Source organism: Dipodomys merriami, unplaced genomic scaffold, assembly GCF_024711535.1.
Source record: "Dipodomys merriami isolate MVZ:Mamm:240054 unplaced genomic scaffold, mDipMer1.0.p SCAF_14, whole genome shotgun sequence".
In the NCBI taxonomy this organism is placed as follows: Eukaryota; Metazoa; Chordata; class Mammalia; order Rodentia; family Heteromyidae; genus Dipodomys; species Dipodomys merriami.
This window is the reverse complement of record NW_027202715.1, coordinates 6,666,456-6,680,935: the sequence shown is the minus strand read 5'-3', so window position 1 is coordinate 6,680,935 and position 14,480 is coordinate 6,666,456. Positions and strand designations below refer to the sequence as shown.

General features: G+C 48.3%; 1 protein-coding gene across 2 annotated transcripts in view; it reads left to right on the top strand.

Moving 5' to 3' along the window:
- Dlg5 (discs large MAGUK scaffold protein 5) overlaps nucleotides 1-14,480 on the top strand; it is a 105,124-nt gene that overhangs the window by 71,598 nt on the left and 19,046 nt on the right. For both annotated transcript variants that reach the window (XM_070020693.1, XM_070020692.1), the window contains exons 8-14: nucleotides 3,444-3,628; nucleotides 5,112-5,237; nucleotides 8,503-8,635; nucleotides 8,907-9,034; nucleotides 9,840-10,015; nucleotides 10,328-10,431; nucleotides 13,117-13,209. In XM_070020693.1, the coding sequence (XP_069876794.1) occupies nucleotides 3,444-3,628; nucleotides 5,112-5,237; nucleotides 8,503-8,635; nucleotides 8,907-9,034; nucleotides 9,840-10,015; nucleotides 10,328-10,431; nucleotides 13,117-13,209 (945 nt within the window). The remainder of the gene's footprint in view (nucleotides 1-3,443; nucleotides 3,629-5,111; nucleotides 5,238-8,502; nucleotides 8,636-8,906; nucleotides 9,035-9,839; nucleotides 10,016-10,327; nucleotides 10,432-13,116; nucleotides 13,210-14,480) is intronic.

Here is a 14,480-nt window from a genome sequence, read left to right as displayed (position 1 = left end):
AACTATTTATAGTAATAAAAAGGTGATGTAGAGGAGTTACAGAGTTATATAAGTCAGGTAATGAGTACATTTCTTTTTGGACAGTCTCACCCCTTCTCTGACTCTCCTAGTTTTTCCCTCCCATCCCCACCTACATATTGTATAGTTCATTTTCAACATAGTGTCTAGTGAGTACCACTGCTGCATTTGTTCACCCTGTGTCCCTCCATTTCTGTGTGGATGAAATGTTTGAAGGAATCATTACGCACAGTAAATTTTTAGCATAGTTAAGGCAATGTACTAGAACTTGGTAAATGTTCTAGATAAATCTTTGACTCCTCATCCTGGGCATGGAGGATTACTTGTTGGGGGAAATGTCCAAATAAAGAAAACAGAGTGATAGGAAGAGAATGTCTGAAGGTCCTGGACTGTTGAATGTATATAGCAAACCCACTCAATGGGTTAGTGAGATTTTAAGAGTTACATGTGCATACTGCAAGTGTGGGGAACACAGAGGACTATGGCAAGCCCAATTCCTTGGGGTACTGGCATCCAGTATCAAGTGTGGCTGGGGTTCAGACCTTGCTACTGCAGCGGCAACCATCACTCTGATGGTGCTCAGGCACCCTTTTAGTCTGGAGCTTGGTTCTGACCTGTGCAGGGGCTGTTGGCCAGGCATCAAGTCACCTGTCAGGCAGGAATCTTTTCCAGGCGTTGTTCCGAGTCAGCAGGCAGGAGAGGAGAACTCCTACCCCACCTCACCCTTGTAGCTTCCAGAGCTAAAATCCTCAGCTCCTCATGCAGTCCTGGCTCTGTGCACAGGACTACTTGCCATCGGCCAGCGGTGGCCAATCTGTGGCTAGGCCCATCCTGTCCAGGCGGTGTGGATGGAGAGGCACTGTTGGGGCAGGAGTCAGCTGTTCCGTTGTCAGCTAGTCGAGCTCCCTGATGGCAGAATGTCTTCATTCTGCTCAGCCAAGGGAGTGCTGCTTTGTGATTTTGGTATCCTGTTTTCCCTGCTTTCTTGCCCTCTTTCTGTATTCCTCTTTCCTTCACAGCTCTACTTCTTGTGCTTTCTTGAGTGGCTTGAGGCACTGAGAGGTTAGAGGTCAGGCAGAGTCTCAGTTCCTCCCCAGCTCCCAGAGTGGGCTTTTCCAGAGCCATCTTCCCTGCCGTCGGCTGACTTTGCCTGGTGAAGGCTCCTTGCTCCCAGGAGTGGAGAGAAACTAACTGGGCTGCTAGCAGCACTCATGGAAAACACCTCTCGAGAGAGTTCTCCCAGGTTCTAACTCATTCCCCTAGAGGGAACACCACACTGCAAAAGGGCCCGTTCACCCTGGTGGCAGAGGCTCCACTTCCTTGACTTGCTCTGGTGCCTTTGAGGCTGATTGGAGGTAGACTGGCAGGGTGGTGCTTCAGAGGGTCACTGCCACAGGAGAGGCTCCCCAAATGGAGGAGATGATATCCCTACCTGATAGCTGTGTACTCAGTGAGCCCAGCCACCATGTTTGTATCCCACTTTCTCAGACCCCCCTGCTGGGGGCTTAGAGGCAGCCCCTGGGCCTTTGTCCCCAGGCCTCCTGCCTGGCCACATGGGGGTCTTGTGGAAACCTGCCTATCTCTTCCTAAGCCTATGGCTCCAGGACTACCACAGGTGGCAGAAGAGTTCCTGGGCAGAGCTTCTGGAGGTGGAGCTGGTATTGCAGGCAGCAAGGTAGGGAGGGAGAAGCTCTGGGTAGAGTCAGCTCTCCACTAAAGGTGGGACCATGGCCACAGCACCTCTGGGATCTTGAAGTTGTCATTGGCATCATTAAAGGATCCAAGAGATCACTTGGGTCTCCTCAGCTCCTCAGTTCCACTGTCCTTTTCAAGAAACCATATCCCTACTCTCACCTCCTACTGAAGCTTCTAGGAGACATTGCATTGGGGTGAATTCATTTTGGATATGAGTAGAGTGGGTGCCACCCAATGCCCTAGTGTTGGCCTTTACCTGTACTTTACCTCCAGCCTCAAGGAGATTTGTCACTCAGAGCAAGGGGACAAGACCTTTGGGAAAACAAGTATTAAGAAGTGTTTTACCTCTGTACACTAATTTTACAATAAAAAACATAAAAAAGAAGTGTTTCAAATATACAACTATCCATCCATTATCAAATGTTATGTACAGTATGAATTTCAAAAATGTGATGGTTAGGGAGCTGGGAAGGTGGCTCAGTGGTAGAGTGCTTGCCTTGCATGCATGAGGCCCTGGGTTCGATTCCTCAACACCACATAAGCAAAAAGAAAAAAGCCGGAAGTGGTGCTGTGGCTCAAGTGGTAGAGCGCTAGCCTTGAGCTGAAGAGCTGAGGGACAGTGCCCAGGTCCAGAGTTCAGGCCCCACAACCAGACCAAAAAAAAAAAAAGTGATGGTTAAAATTATTATAATAAGTTTTTGACTGAGTTAATACAAACAACTCCTTAATTTAAAAATGTACATAAATATATTTGAAAATAGCAAAGTAAACAAATAAAAACAAGTGAAACACAAACTGAAAACATTAGCCCTGATCTTGGGATATGAGAGGCCTGCGCAAAGCCTACCCTGCCAGGGTGCTGCTCTGGGGTTACCCCACGCTTTCTCTCCAGTTCCTCCCCCAGCTCTTCCTGACTGTGCACTTGAGATGTGGTTGTATGCTGACTCCCAGTTTTTACCGTCTCCTTGACCCTCTGGGATGCTCAGTGGGAACCTCGGAGACCTTTCTGAGTTTCCCTGTGGCCTGTGTGTCTCCTGAGTCCAGTCATTTGGGGTAGGGAGTTTTGCTCATGTGGAAGGCAGAGCCGGAATAGAGCTATGCTTGCAGTAGACTATGTTCTTTGAGCCCCTGAACAAACATGGTAGGGCTTCCATCTAGGGCTTCTAAGAGTTTGATTTGAAATCTTGAAGAGCCTAGAAAGGCACAAATACTTGAGATTTCTGCTTTGTGAAGGACCTGAGAGATGGCAGGATGCTCACCAGCAGGATTACTGGTAGTGTACTTTGATCTTTACAAATTAGTGTATGTGGCACCTGCATTGCCCTCACCACAGGGCTGAGTTCTGACCAACCCCTGCTCCCTTCACTGCTTCGAGTCATTGCTCTGGCACAAGAGCTCTTTGGAATGATGCAGTGGGCTCTGTGTAAGACCTGAACCGGGTAAGTGGCTGGGTGGGGTCTGGACAAAGCATTCCACAGGAGGCATTCTACCTAGCCAAGGCTGTAGTTCTTCTCTGGGTTGGTGTAGGGCTGGCAGAGTCCGCATTGGGCCCTCACCTAGTGCCTGGGTACAGGAAGGGGTATGCTGGCCTGGGCACAGTATTTTTCTCTATCCTGCCCCCTGCCTTCCCCCCCCCCCCCCAGTGTGAGCCTCATCCTTCACTGGTAGGTGGGGCACTTCTGAAGCAAAAGGCTCACTCCCCTCCCCCTCTGCTTGCTCTCTGACCCCAGATCAAAGAAACCGTGACGATGGATGCTGGGAGAGCCAACAAGGAGGTGGAGGTCCTTCGAAAGCAGTGCAAGGCTCTGTGCCAGGAGCTGAAGGAAGCCCTCCAGGAGGCAGATGTGGCCAAATGCCGGCGGGACTGGGCCTTCCAGGAGCGGGACAAGATTGTGGCAGAGCGCGACAGCATCCGGTAGGGGTGTCCTCAGGCAGGCATGGGCTTGTGACTCCCCAGGATGCACTGAGGTTTCTGGGGAGGGTCAAAAGTATTTGCCACTGGATCAAGGAGAGAGGTGGGAGCCTCAGAGCATCACCCTTGTCTGATACTCTGCAGCCCTGTCTCTTGGCTCCATGGAGTTTCCCATTGTGTCCATTTTCCATGCCACTTCACCCTGGATGTCCCAACTGCGTGCTGTGTCACTTGAGGCTTCTGCAAAGTGACACAGAGCCAACCCTTTTATTTTGAGGGTCTCTGCTGAGGGCAACACACTGGAAATGTATTCTTTCCACAAGTTCAAGAGGTACTCGTGTGCCAGGATCTTTAGCTCTCTTGGGCCTGGAGACCTTGGGTGAGGCTCTCAGATGCAAGCTATCCCTGGGAAGGATCTGGGGCAGCCTGGATCCTGGGAAGAGGGGAGACAACGCATGAACAGGCATTCAGAGCCCCAGTGATAGGGTGTGGAGATACTTGGATATAAGGCGATTGAACTAGAATTTGAAGGATGAGTGGGGCTTGTTGATGTGGGGAACAGGGATGGAGCAGGGTGGAGTGGTTAGGAGGGGGGTGCCCGTGGCCTGGTCCTGTAGCTGGGAGTCAGGAGAAAGGCTGAGGAGGTCCTTGAGAAAGCCACAAAAGGGAAGCAGAGGGATGTGGATGTGCTCCAGGGCTGGGGCAGAGCCGGGATTGCCACATGTTGTTGAGATGGGTGGGCTACAAGGGCATTCTGGAAGACCCCTGTGGCTATGTAGAGGAGAGACCAGCATTGATCAAGAGATGGAGGTGGCAAGGCCCTGCAGATGGAACTCCTCCTCTCCATGTTCTCCATGGGGCAGTCCCGACTGCGCTGTGCGTGGGGAGGATGGGGACCAGCCCCTGATTCAGGGGTGGCAGAGCACATCCCCCTGGTTTCCTGTGCGATGAGGCCATACATCCCCACCTCCTCTCTGGGTGTCTAAGGTGGCCCAGGGGTTTCCTTCTTAGAGCCCATTGTGCCTGTAAGAGCTTTGGGCTGCAGGGATGGTTGAGGACCGAGTCCTGGCTTAAGGGCATTCCAGCTTGATGGGAGGATGCATGTATATAATTGAGACCTGTGGGTGATGGAGCATAGGGTCCCACTGGGTAGGCTCGGGCTTCTCCGCAGAGGACAGCCACTGTGCCCTGCCCTGCTCCGTGAGTCTGCTTTAGAATAGTGGGTATGTAGAAGGGGCATCAACCCCAGGCTCATCGAGGATGAAGCAGGACAAGTGGCAGATGCTGGAGTCTGACACCTGGTCACTGGCATGTCTCTCTGAGTCATGCAGTGGGAATAGGCTGGGTGGGCTCATCCTTTGATTCCTACATGCTCCGTGTAGGGATGAGGGGATGTCAGCAGGGGCTTGAGACCTGGGAGAGGGGCTGCCAGGCTGTTGGTTACCCCTACCCATCCCGGTGACTTTGCCTTTGCCTGTGCTACCAGGACCCTGTGCGACAACCTCAGACGGGAGCGGGACCGGGCCGTGAGTGAGCTGGCTGAGGCCCTGCGCAGCCTGGACGACACTCGGAAGCAGAAGAACGATGTCAGCCGCGAGCTTAAGGAGCTCAAGTAGGCTCGGGTGGGCACCTGCCCAGGGTGGGCATAGGTCTGGAACAAGGCATCCTCCTTCCCTTCAGGCCAGCCTTGGGTATATTGGGCTGGGGCTTGTTCCTGTGTGCTTGCCTTACTATCTGCCCCTGCCCTTGCCTCGCTGCCAGTTTGTGGAATGGGTCCACATGCAGTCTCCATACTGTCAGTTAACCAGACATTCACAGTGGAGGGCACCAAGCCTTTGATAAGTCTATGAAGATGACAGAGTAGGCACCACATACCAAGGCATGAGGGAAAGAAGGTCCCAGCTCCCAGGCAGTCCATTTGGGACAGACATGCAGGTAACATCCACCATCCATTCCCTTCCTCTTACTCTGCAAAGCGAGTCTGCTCTATGTGAGCAAGGGCCCCTGAGAGGCACCAGGGAAATAGTAAAAAACTTGGCACTGACCAAGTTGTTGCCCTAGCTGTGGTCACAGGACACCAAAGGACACAGATGAGTCGGTAACAAAGATAATGGCAATCTGGACATGTGTGTGTTTCCAGGGTTGTTGTAACAACCACTGGGGAGTCTATGCTGCCTGTTAAGCAGATGCCTATCTGGGAGATGGGCACCTCCCCCTCTGTTCCAGCACCCTCCCTGGGCCACACTTGATGACATTGGCTGAAAAATTCAAAGTTCAGTTTAATAAGGGAAGTTGGCTGAGCCCATAGCTGTAGGTGAAGGACCATCTCCCCAGATCTCCCAAGATGAACAGACTCATATAGAACCCAGAAGTGCTGGAGCTGCAGTACTCAAAGGCAGATTTGAGGTTCAGGGGCAAAGTGACAGACTCTCCCCAGAGGAGGAGGCTTTGGTCTGGCAGATGGTAGAATCAAGGATAGACTTGCTTTTGAGGGAAAGCCTGGAGCCACCAGGAAGGCATGGAAGAGGGATTTGGCTTCTTACTTAAGCTAGAGTGGCCCACCTGTGGAAGCATAGGTACTTCCTGTGGTGAGAGACAGACAGCATCAGTGCTTAGCTATGGGCATGCTGGTCTGGATGAGCTGTGACTTGACTTCTACTATGTCTCAGGAGAAGAAGGCATAGAGCTGAGTAGTAGTCTCAAACTGGCCAGCTAGACCCTGGCTCAGGCAAAGATGCAGTCCTGGGAATCTGTCCACTTGAGCGGAAACAAAAGCAGATTATTACATGTATGCCAAGAGCTCATGGATGAACTGGATTTTCCTCAAAGCCAAACTTTAAAATTTTGATGATGATGAAATACAAAGTATTGGTGTATGTGTGTGTGCATGCACAGTCTCATGTGCCAAAATTGGGGCTTGAACTCAGGGCCTTGAGCTCTCAGTTGGCTGTTTTGCTCAGAGGCTGGCATTCCACCATTTTGAATCACACTTTCACTTCCAGTCTTTTGGTTAATTGGAGATAAGAGTCTCTCAAGATTTGCATGCCCAGGCTGACTTCAAACTGAGATCCTCAGTTCTCAGCCTCCTGAATAGCTAGGATTATAGTCATTCTGGCAGTACTAAGGTTTAAACAAGGGCTTTGTATTTACTAAACAGATGCTCTACCACTTGAGCTTCATCCCAAACCCTTTGTGTAGATGTGTGTGTGGATGTGCATGCATGTGCTCATTTGCCTGTGTGTGTGTGTGTGTGTGTGTGTGTGTGTGTGTGTGTGTGTGTGTGTGTGTGTGTGTGTGTGTGTGTGTGTGTGTGTGTGTGTGTGTGCGCGCGCGCATTACTGGGGCTTGAACTCAAGGTCTGGGCACAAATCCTTTAGTTTTTTTGGTCAAGGCTAATTGAGACACAATTCCAAAACCACTCTTCCTGTTTAAAGTAGTTTCTTGAGTTTTTGCTCAGACCTGACTTCAGATTATAATCTTTCTAATTTCTGTTTCCCCCAATAGCTGGGATTACAGGCTTAAGCCTCCATTCCCAGCTTGATATTTATAAAATTGTAATGGATTATGTTATAGCTAGGGATTTCCTAATGTATCTATAGAGGTCAAAGATATCCTCCTGTATTTTCTCTTTTGTTTGTTTTTTGTCGGTCATGGGGCTTGAACTCTGGGCCTGGGTGCTATCCCTGAGCTCTCCAGCTCAAGGTGAGCGCTCTACCACTTGAGCCACAGTGCCACTTTGGGTTTTCTGATGGTTAATTGGAGATAAGAGTCTTACGGCCTTTCTTGCCCAGGCTGGCTTTGAACCATGATCCTCAGATCCCAGCCTCCTGAGTAGCTAGGATTATAGGTATGAGCCACTGGCACTGGGTTTCTGTATTTTCTTTCTAAAGGAAAAAAAAAGTATTTTTGTTTGTTGGGCAAGTGCTGAGAATGGATCCCAGAGCTTTGCCTACGCTAGGCGAGCACTGAACACTGAGCTAGCTACACCTTGGTTTTAGAGATCGAGTCTTGCTATGAAGCCCAGACTGGCCTCAAACTTCTTTCAGCCTCAGCCTCCTGAGTGCTGGAATTATAAGCATGCACCACCACACCCAGCTTCTTTCTAGAGTTTAATAGTTATGTCTTACATTTAAGTCAGTGACCTATTTTGAGTTGATTTATACATGAGATAAGATGGTTGTTTTTGTTCTGGATGGTGTGCTACTCCTCATGGCTAGCGGAGGGCTTGGATTACTTGTGTACCTTTGTATACTTGTGGGGCTATTTCTAGGTTTCTTGTTCTTTTCATAGGTCTGTTGGTCTCCCTGACAGTGCTGTGCAGAATTCAGTATGGTTGCCTTGTAGTAAATCTTAGGAAGGGGACTTCTCCAACTTCATTCTTTATTCTACATAAATCCAGGAAGCATTTCTCTCTGAAAAAAAGAATAGCCAGGCCCTGGTAGTTCTCACCTATAATCGCTGCTACTTGGCCTAGGCAGGAAGATCCATGAGTCTCTTATCTCCAGTTCACAGCCAAAAGGTGGGAAGTAGAGCTGTGGCTCAAGTGGTGGAGCACTGGCCTTGAATACAAAAGTTCAAGGACAGTGCCCAGGCCCTAAGTTCAAGCACTAGGATTGGCATGTGCACATGAGTACACACACATAAACCAAAACCCAAACAAACAAAAACCAACCGAACAAAAATAAACAACTATAAAAATCTACTGATAATTCAAGTAGCCTTTACCTGCTCCTCCAGGTGTTTGGGGAAGCTGGTATAGAATGCCAGAGGGGAGGAGCTTCGCTTAGATTTTATGAATGGCTGCTTTGGTTGGAGCTGTGACTTGATGGGATGTTCTGTTTCCCTCAGGGCCATAACCATGCTTTCTCTCTTCACAGGGAACAGATGGAATCCCAGCTAGAAAAGGAGGCCCGATTCCGGCAGCTGATGGCCCACAGCTCCCACGACTCCGCTATCGACACCGATTCCATGGAGTGGGAAACGGAAGTGGTTGAGTTTGAAAGGGAGACGGTAAGATGCCTTGGGGTGGATGTATTTCCCTGCTGTCTTCCACATGAAGACTTTGTGGGAAGGAGAGGATGGCTCTGTGGCAGTGCCCCCATTTCATAGCTCTTGGGGTTACCTGTGGGGGCAGGAATGCATTCTTGCCCTGTAGCTGTCCAGCAGGGACAAGGCAGAGCAGTGGAGATGCTTAGCAGTGGCCAAAGGGGTATAAGGCAGCTTCTATGAGTAGGGACGGATGATGGCTGCTTTGCATTGTCAAGTGCTGCTGTTTTGACAGGAGGACGTTGACCTGAAGGCACTTGGGTTTGACATGGCCGAGGGTGTGAATGAGCCTTGTTTTCCTGGGGACTGTGGCATATTTGTCACTAAAGTGGACAAAGGAAGCATCGCTGATGGCCGCTTGAGGTAAGAGGTGAAGAGGCCCAGGCCTTGGTAGGGAAAGGCAGGGTCCTCCCACTGGATCCAGAGAGCCCCCAGGGCCCCAAGTGGCAGTGAAATGAGTACATCCCAACATCTGGGGACTCAGAGTCTGTCCAAGGTCTCAGATTTAGTTGAGTTGCTCTTTGAGGAAATTGTCTCTCAGGTGCCTTGGAATCTGGCTTTTCTCTGGGTACCAGGTGCTGTCTTTTGCTCCTCTGCGTGGTAAAGGGCTCAGTGGTAGGTGGTGAGAGACCGGGGCAGGCCCTGTTCTGACACTGCATGAAGTAACTTACACTACCCAGGAGCCGAGAGCTAAGAATCTCAGTTCAAAGCCAGCCTGGGCAGGAAAGTCCATGAGACTTCTATCCAGTTAACTACCATAATGCCAGGTATGGCTCAAGTGATAGAGTACCATCTCTGAGGGAGGAGGCTAAATAAGAGTATAAGGCCCTGAGTTCAAGCCTCATTACTGGTATCAAAAAATAAAATAGCTTACATAGTCTTACTGCTTGCAGAGGACTGGTATAAGCACTTTACAGTCCTGTGAGGCAGGTTCAATTATTGCCCCATGTTACAGGTGAGGACAGTGAAGGCCCAGAGGGAACAAGGGTAACAAAGCTGCTAAATGACAGAGCCAGGATTTGAATCTGCAAGCAATACACTTCTTTTTGGCCTTTGACCCTGAGGGCCACCCCCCATCCCCCCCCCCCCGGCCCTGAATGGGAGTGGCAAGGGCTACCACGGGCTGTAGGGTCTGCATGAGCACTGACCTGGCTGTACCTCTCCTCAGGGTCAATGACTGGCTGCTGAGGATCAACGATGTGGACCTAATCAATAAGGACAAGAAGCAGGCCATGAAGGCTCTTCTACATGGGGAGGGGGCTATCAACATGGTTGTGCGGCGCAGGAAGTCCCTGGGGGGGAAGGTGGTCACACCCTTGCACATCAACCTCAGTGGACAGAAAGGTAGTGGACCTGCTGGTGTGGCAGGTGCCCTTCTGGTAGAGAGGGAGGGGATTGCATGTGTATTCAGGAGTACAGGGGTATCATTTCCAGGGGTGCAGTACTGATGTCACTTTAGTGCCACCCCTGTGCGCTCCTGGCAGGCTGCTGTCTAGGTTCCAAGTGTCTGGTTCACCAGGCCTGATGTGATGAGTCTCGGGGGGATGGGGGGTGGCTGGGTGGGGTGCTGGGCTGAGTACAGTGTGTAAGGTCAGTCAGTAGAGATGGGATGGGGCAGCCAGGTCAGGTCACCCAGGGCCCTCCTGTGGCTTGCAGACAGTGGCATCAGTTTGGAGAATGGAGTGTTTGCTGCTGCCGTGGTGCCAGGAAGCCCTGCCGCCAAAGAAGGGTCCCTTGCCGTGGGAGACAGGATTGTTGCGGTGAGTCCTGAGGGCAGAGCAGGGGTGTCTGCTACACCTAGGGGCTACCTATGAGAGGACTGAGTCAGGCACAGAGTTTTATATCCATCTTGCTGTTACGGGGCATTGTACTATGTGAATACTGAAAAAAAACATTCTCCCTAATATGTGCCAAAATACTACAATAGGAAGTCTTATAGACAATTAGAAACCACAGAAAACATGAGGAAGATTGTTTTTATTGCTAGTGTATATATATATATATATATATATATATATATATATATATATATATATATTCTAATTTTTCTTCTGTATCTCTGTACAGAAATGTTTAGTAATGACAGTTTTCTAAAACATGAAACAAGTCCATCAAGATGTGATCTTTTAAAGAAAATTTTGTGCGTGTTGGAGTGGGGGGAAGTTGTATATTTTTGAGACAAGGTTGCCAAGGTTGGCTTCCACTGAATCTAAGTGCAAACACTTGGACTCCAGCAGTCTTCTTACCTCAGCCTCCTGAATAGCTGGGATTACAGGTGCAAACCACTGTGCCTGGCATAACAGTATGTTTTTACTAAACATCACTTTATTTTTTAGATTAGTCCTGTTTGTTATAAAACAATGAAGCGACACAAAACTGTTTAAAGTGGGAAGTGGTCTCCTTTTCCTCCCACAAGTCCTGTCCTAGAGATCTCTGGCTTGGATGTCTATACATTTCTGGTTTTGTTTTTTTTTTTCTAAATACAATAGGGATCTATGGTTTTCTCTCTTTTTTCCTTCCTTCCTTCCTTCGATTGTGGGCCCGAACTCTGGGCCTGGGTGCTGTCCCTCAGCTCTTCAGCACAAGGCTAGCATTCTACCACTTGAGCCACAGCACCACTTTCAGCTTTTTCTGCTTATGTACTGCTGAAGAATCAAACCCAGGGCCTCATGCATGCAAGGCAATTACTCTACCACTGAGCTACCTTCCCATCCCTTTCTTTTTTAACTATATACATATATATATATATGTGTGTATAGATATAGATATATACATATACACACATATGTATGTATATATGAAACACTGGTTTACACCTGTAATCCCAGCTACTCAGGAGGCTGAGGTAAGAAGACTGTTGGAGTCCAAGGCTTGGACTTGGATCTGGTGGAAGCCCACCTGGGCAACTTTCTCTCTCTCTCTCTCTCTCTCTCTCTCTCTCTCTCTCTCTCTCTCTCTCTCTCTCTCTCTCTCTCTCTCTCTGTCTCTCTCTCTCTCTCTCTCTCACACACACACACACACACACATATTTTTGTTTCTTTTCTTTTTGGTACTAGGGGTTGAAACTAGGTCGTTGTACTTATTAAGCAAGTCCTTTGCCACTGAGCTGCATCTCAGCCTACAGTTCTAATTCTATATTGTGGTTGTCTTTCCAAGTCTATCTTTATTCATGTGTCAGCCTCACAATGTTGGGCTGTCAATGTACAGTTTAAATCAACCCCTCCTGATAGACATGTGCATTTCCAGTATCTGTTGTTGTAAACAGGCCTACAGTGACATCTACCTGTGTGCATAGCCACTTCTAGGACACCTAATGGTATCTCAGTGACTAAACATTTAGAAATGCCAGGAGTTCACTGAACCAAAGCGTATGCATGGTTCTGACTTCTGACCGTTCTTCTGAAATTGAAAATGTCATGTACCTTTCCCTAGCACAAGTGCAAAATTCCAGTTATACAATGGGTATGTGACAATGCTTCCTTTGGTTCTAGACCCACTTACCTATTTCCCAGACAGAAGCCATGGTTAGCATTACAGTGTTTTCTTCCAGAAATATTACAAACAACTGCATTTCTACTTTTTGTTTTTATTGTATTTATTTTTGTTTTGTTGTAACCCAGATGGATTGCTCACATTACATTTTCTGTTTTTAATAGCATGTTCTGAGAGTCTCAGAACTTTACCTTTGCTTGAGTCCTTCCTTCCTTCCTTCCTTCCTGTTTCTTTTTTTTTGGGAGGGGGGAGGTTAGTTAATTGGAGATAAAGATCTCACGGATGGAAGTGGCGCTGTAGCTCAAGTGGTAGAGCGCTCGCCTTGAGCTGAAGAGCTGAGGGACAGCGCCCAGGCCCAGAGTTCAAGCCCCACGACCGACAAAAAAAAAAAAAAAAAAAAAAAAAAAAGATCTCACGGATTTTCCTGACCAGGCTGACTTTGAATCATGATCCTCACATCTCGCCTCCTGAGTAGTCAGGATTACGGTGTGAGCCACCAGCACCTGGCTTTTCTCATTTCCTTTTAAAAAAGGTTTCGCCGTGACTGGAAATGTGGCACAGATTCTTAGTGATCTTGGACAATTCTTCATCTCATGGTTAGGGTTTTCTCGGTCGCCTGTCTGCCCCCAGAGGCATGTGGGTTCATCTACCACCTAACACAGGATGGAGTGCGGCTGGAAGTTCTGAGCCATGGCAGTTATGTAGCAGGAAATTTCCCTGGGGTTCTTGGTGTTTTGGTCCTAAAAGGATAGTATGATGCTAAGGGTTGTGTTTCATTTGCTTCAGGAGCCCCTCACTTGACTTGGGCCTTTCTATGGAGGGACTTTCTCTCCTTTGCCAATCTCTGATCTGGCACCTGGCCTGCAGTCCACCACGGGTTAGCAGAGGAGGCATGCCAGTGGGACTGAGGTTGCCCTGCCAGGGGCCTGATTTGATTCTCTGCTTGGCCCTAGATCAATGGCATTGCACTGGACAACAAGTCTCTGAATGAATGTGAATCCCTACTGCGCAGCTGCCAGGACTCCTTGACCCTCTCCCTCCTGAAGGTAAGGACCCAGTACTTACTCTGTTCCCATCTTCTGGAGGGAGGACAATGCCCCAGCTTGGTGTCAGCAGGAAGGATGAAAACAGGATAGTTATTACAGAATGCAGGTGAACCTGAAATCTGGCTGGATCCTGGTTGAAAAAGAAAAGGCAGTTAGAAAGGCTGCGTTGGGGACAGTTGGACACGTTTGAATTTGGACTGGATAATTAGGTTGTCTTAAGTAATGCTTAGCTTTTTTAGGTGATGGCGTTGGTAGGAAATTGGATTTATTTGAGGAAGTAGAGACTACAGTTGTTAGGGGTGAAAGTCAAGGTATTTGTGATTTTCCAGTGTTCTGAGATTACCAATACAGGTTCGAGGAACAGGGAATATCCAGCCCGTGGACTTTATGTGCCAGGACAAGCTCGTGACACTTCTTGTTGGCTACCCATTGCCTGACTGCCTGTATTGATCATTTTATATGGCTCCTAATGATGTTGTAAATATCTAAATAGTCCTTGGCAGGAACAAGGCTCCTCGTCCCTGGACTGTAGATGATAAAGACAATCTGATAAAATATTATTGAATTTAGTTAATGGGTTTATGCACATCCATTGTATGTCCCTATCATTTGTCTACCTGATTAAAAAATTAATCATCAGCTGGGCGCCCATGGCTCATGCCATCTCTGCTACTCAGAATGCTGAGATCTGAGGATCGCAGTTCAAAACCAGCCGGGGCAGGAAAGTCCGTGAGACTCTTATCTCCAATGAACCAGTAGAAAACAGGAAGTGGTCTGTGGCTCAAGTGGTAGAATGCTAGCCTTGAACTGAAGAGCGAGTCCAGGCCCGAGTTCAAGTCCCATGACCAATAATAATAATAATAATAATAATAATAATAATAATAAAAGGTTGGAAAATAGACCCATCTCTTTCACTAAAAGATGCTTTCTAAGTTTATTATTTTAAAATCAATAGACTTTTTTTTTTTTTAATACTAGAGACTTTTTTGGAAGTGGTTTTAGATTTTTCAGAGCTGCTAGGCTGGTCCAGAGAATTACCACGTACTCTCTTACCTAGGCCCTCACTACTGTCCCTCCCTCTGCTCCTCATTTTCCCTATTATTGCCAAGATGCCAAGATATAGTATGTGGTACATGCAAGATATAGTACGTGGTACATAGTATATAAATGGTGAGTCGCCATGCTGCCCGGTTCACATGAGGGTTCCTTATGCTTCATTACTTGAGTGTTGTATGTTCTGTGGGTTCTGGCAAATGTGTACTAAGGTGACC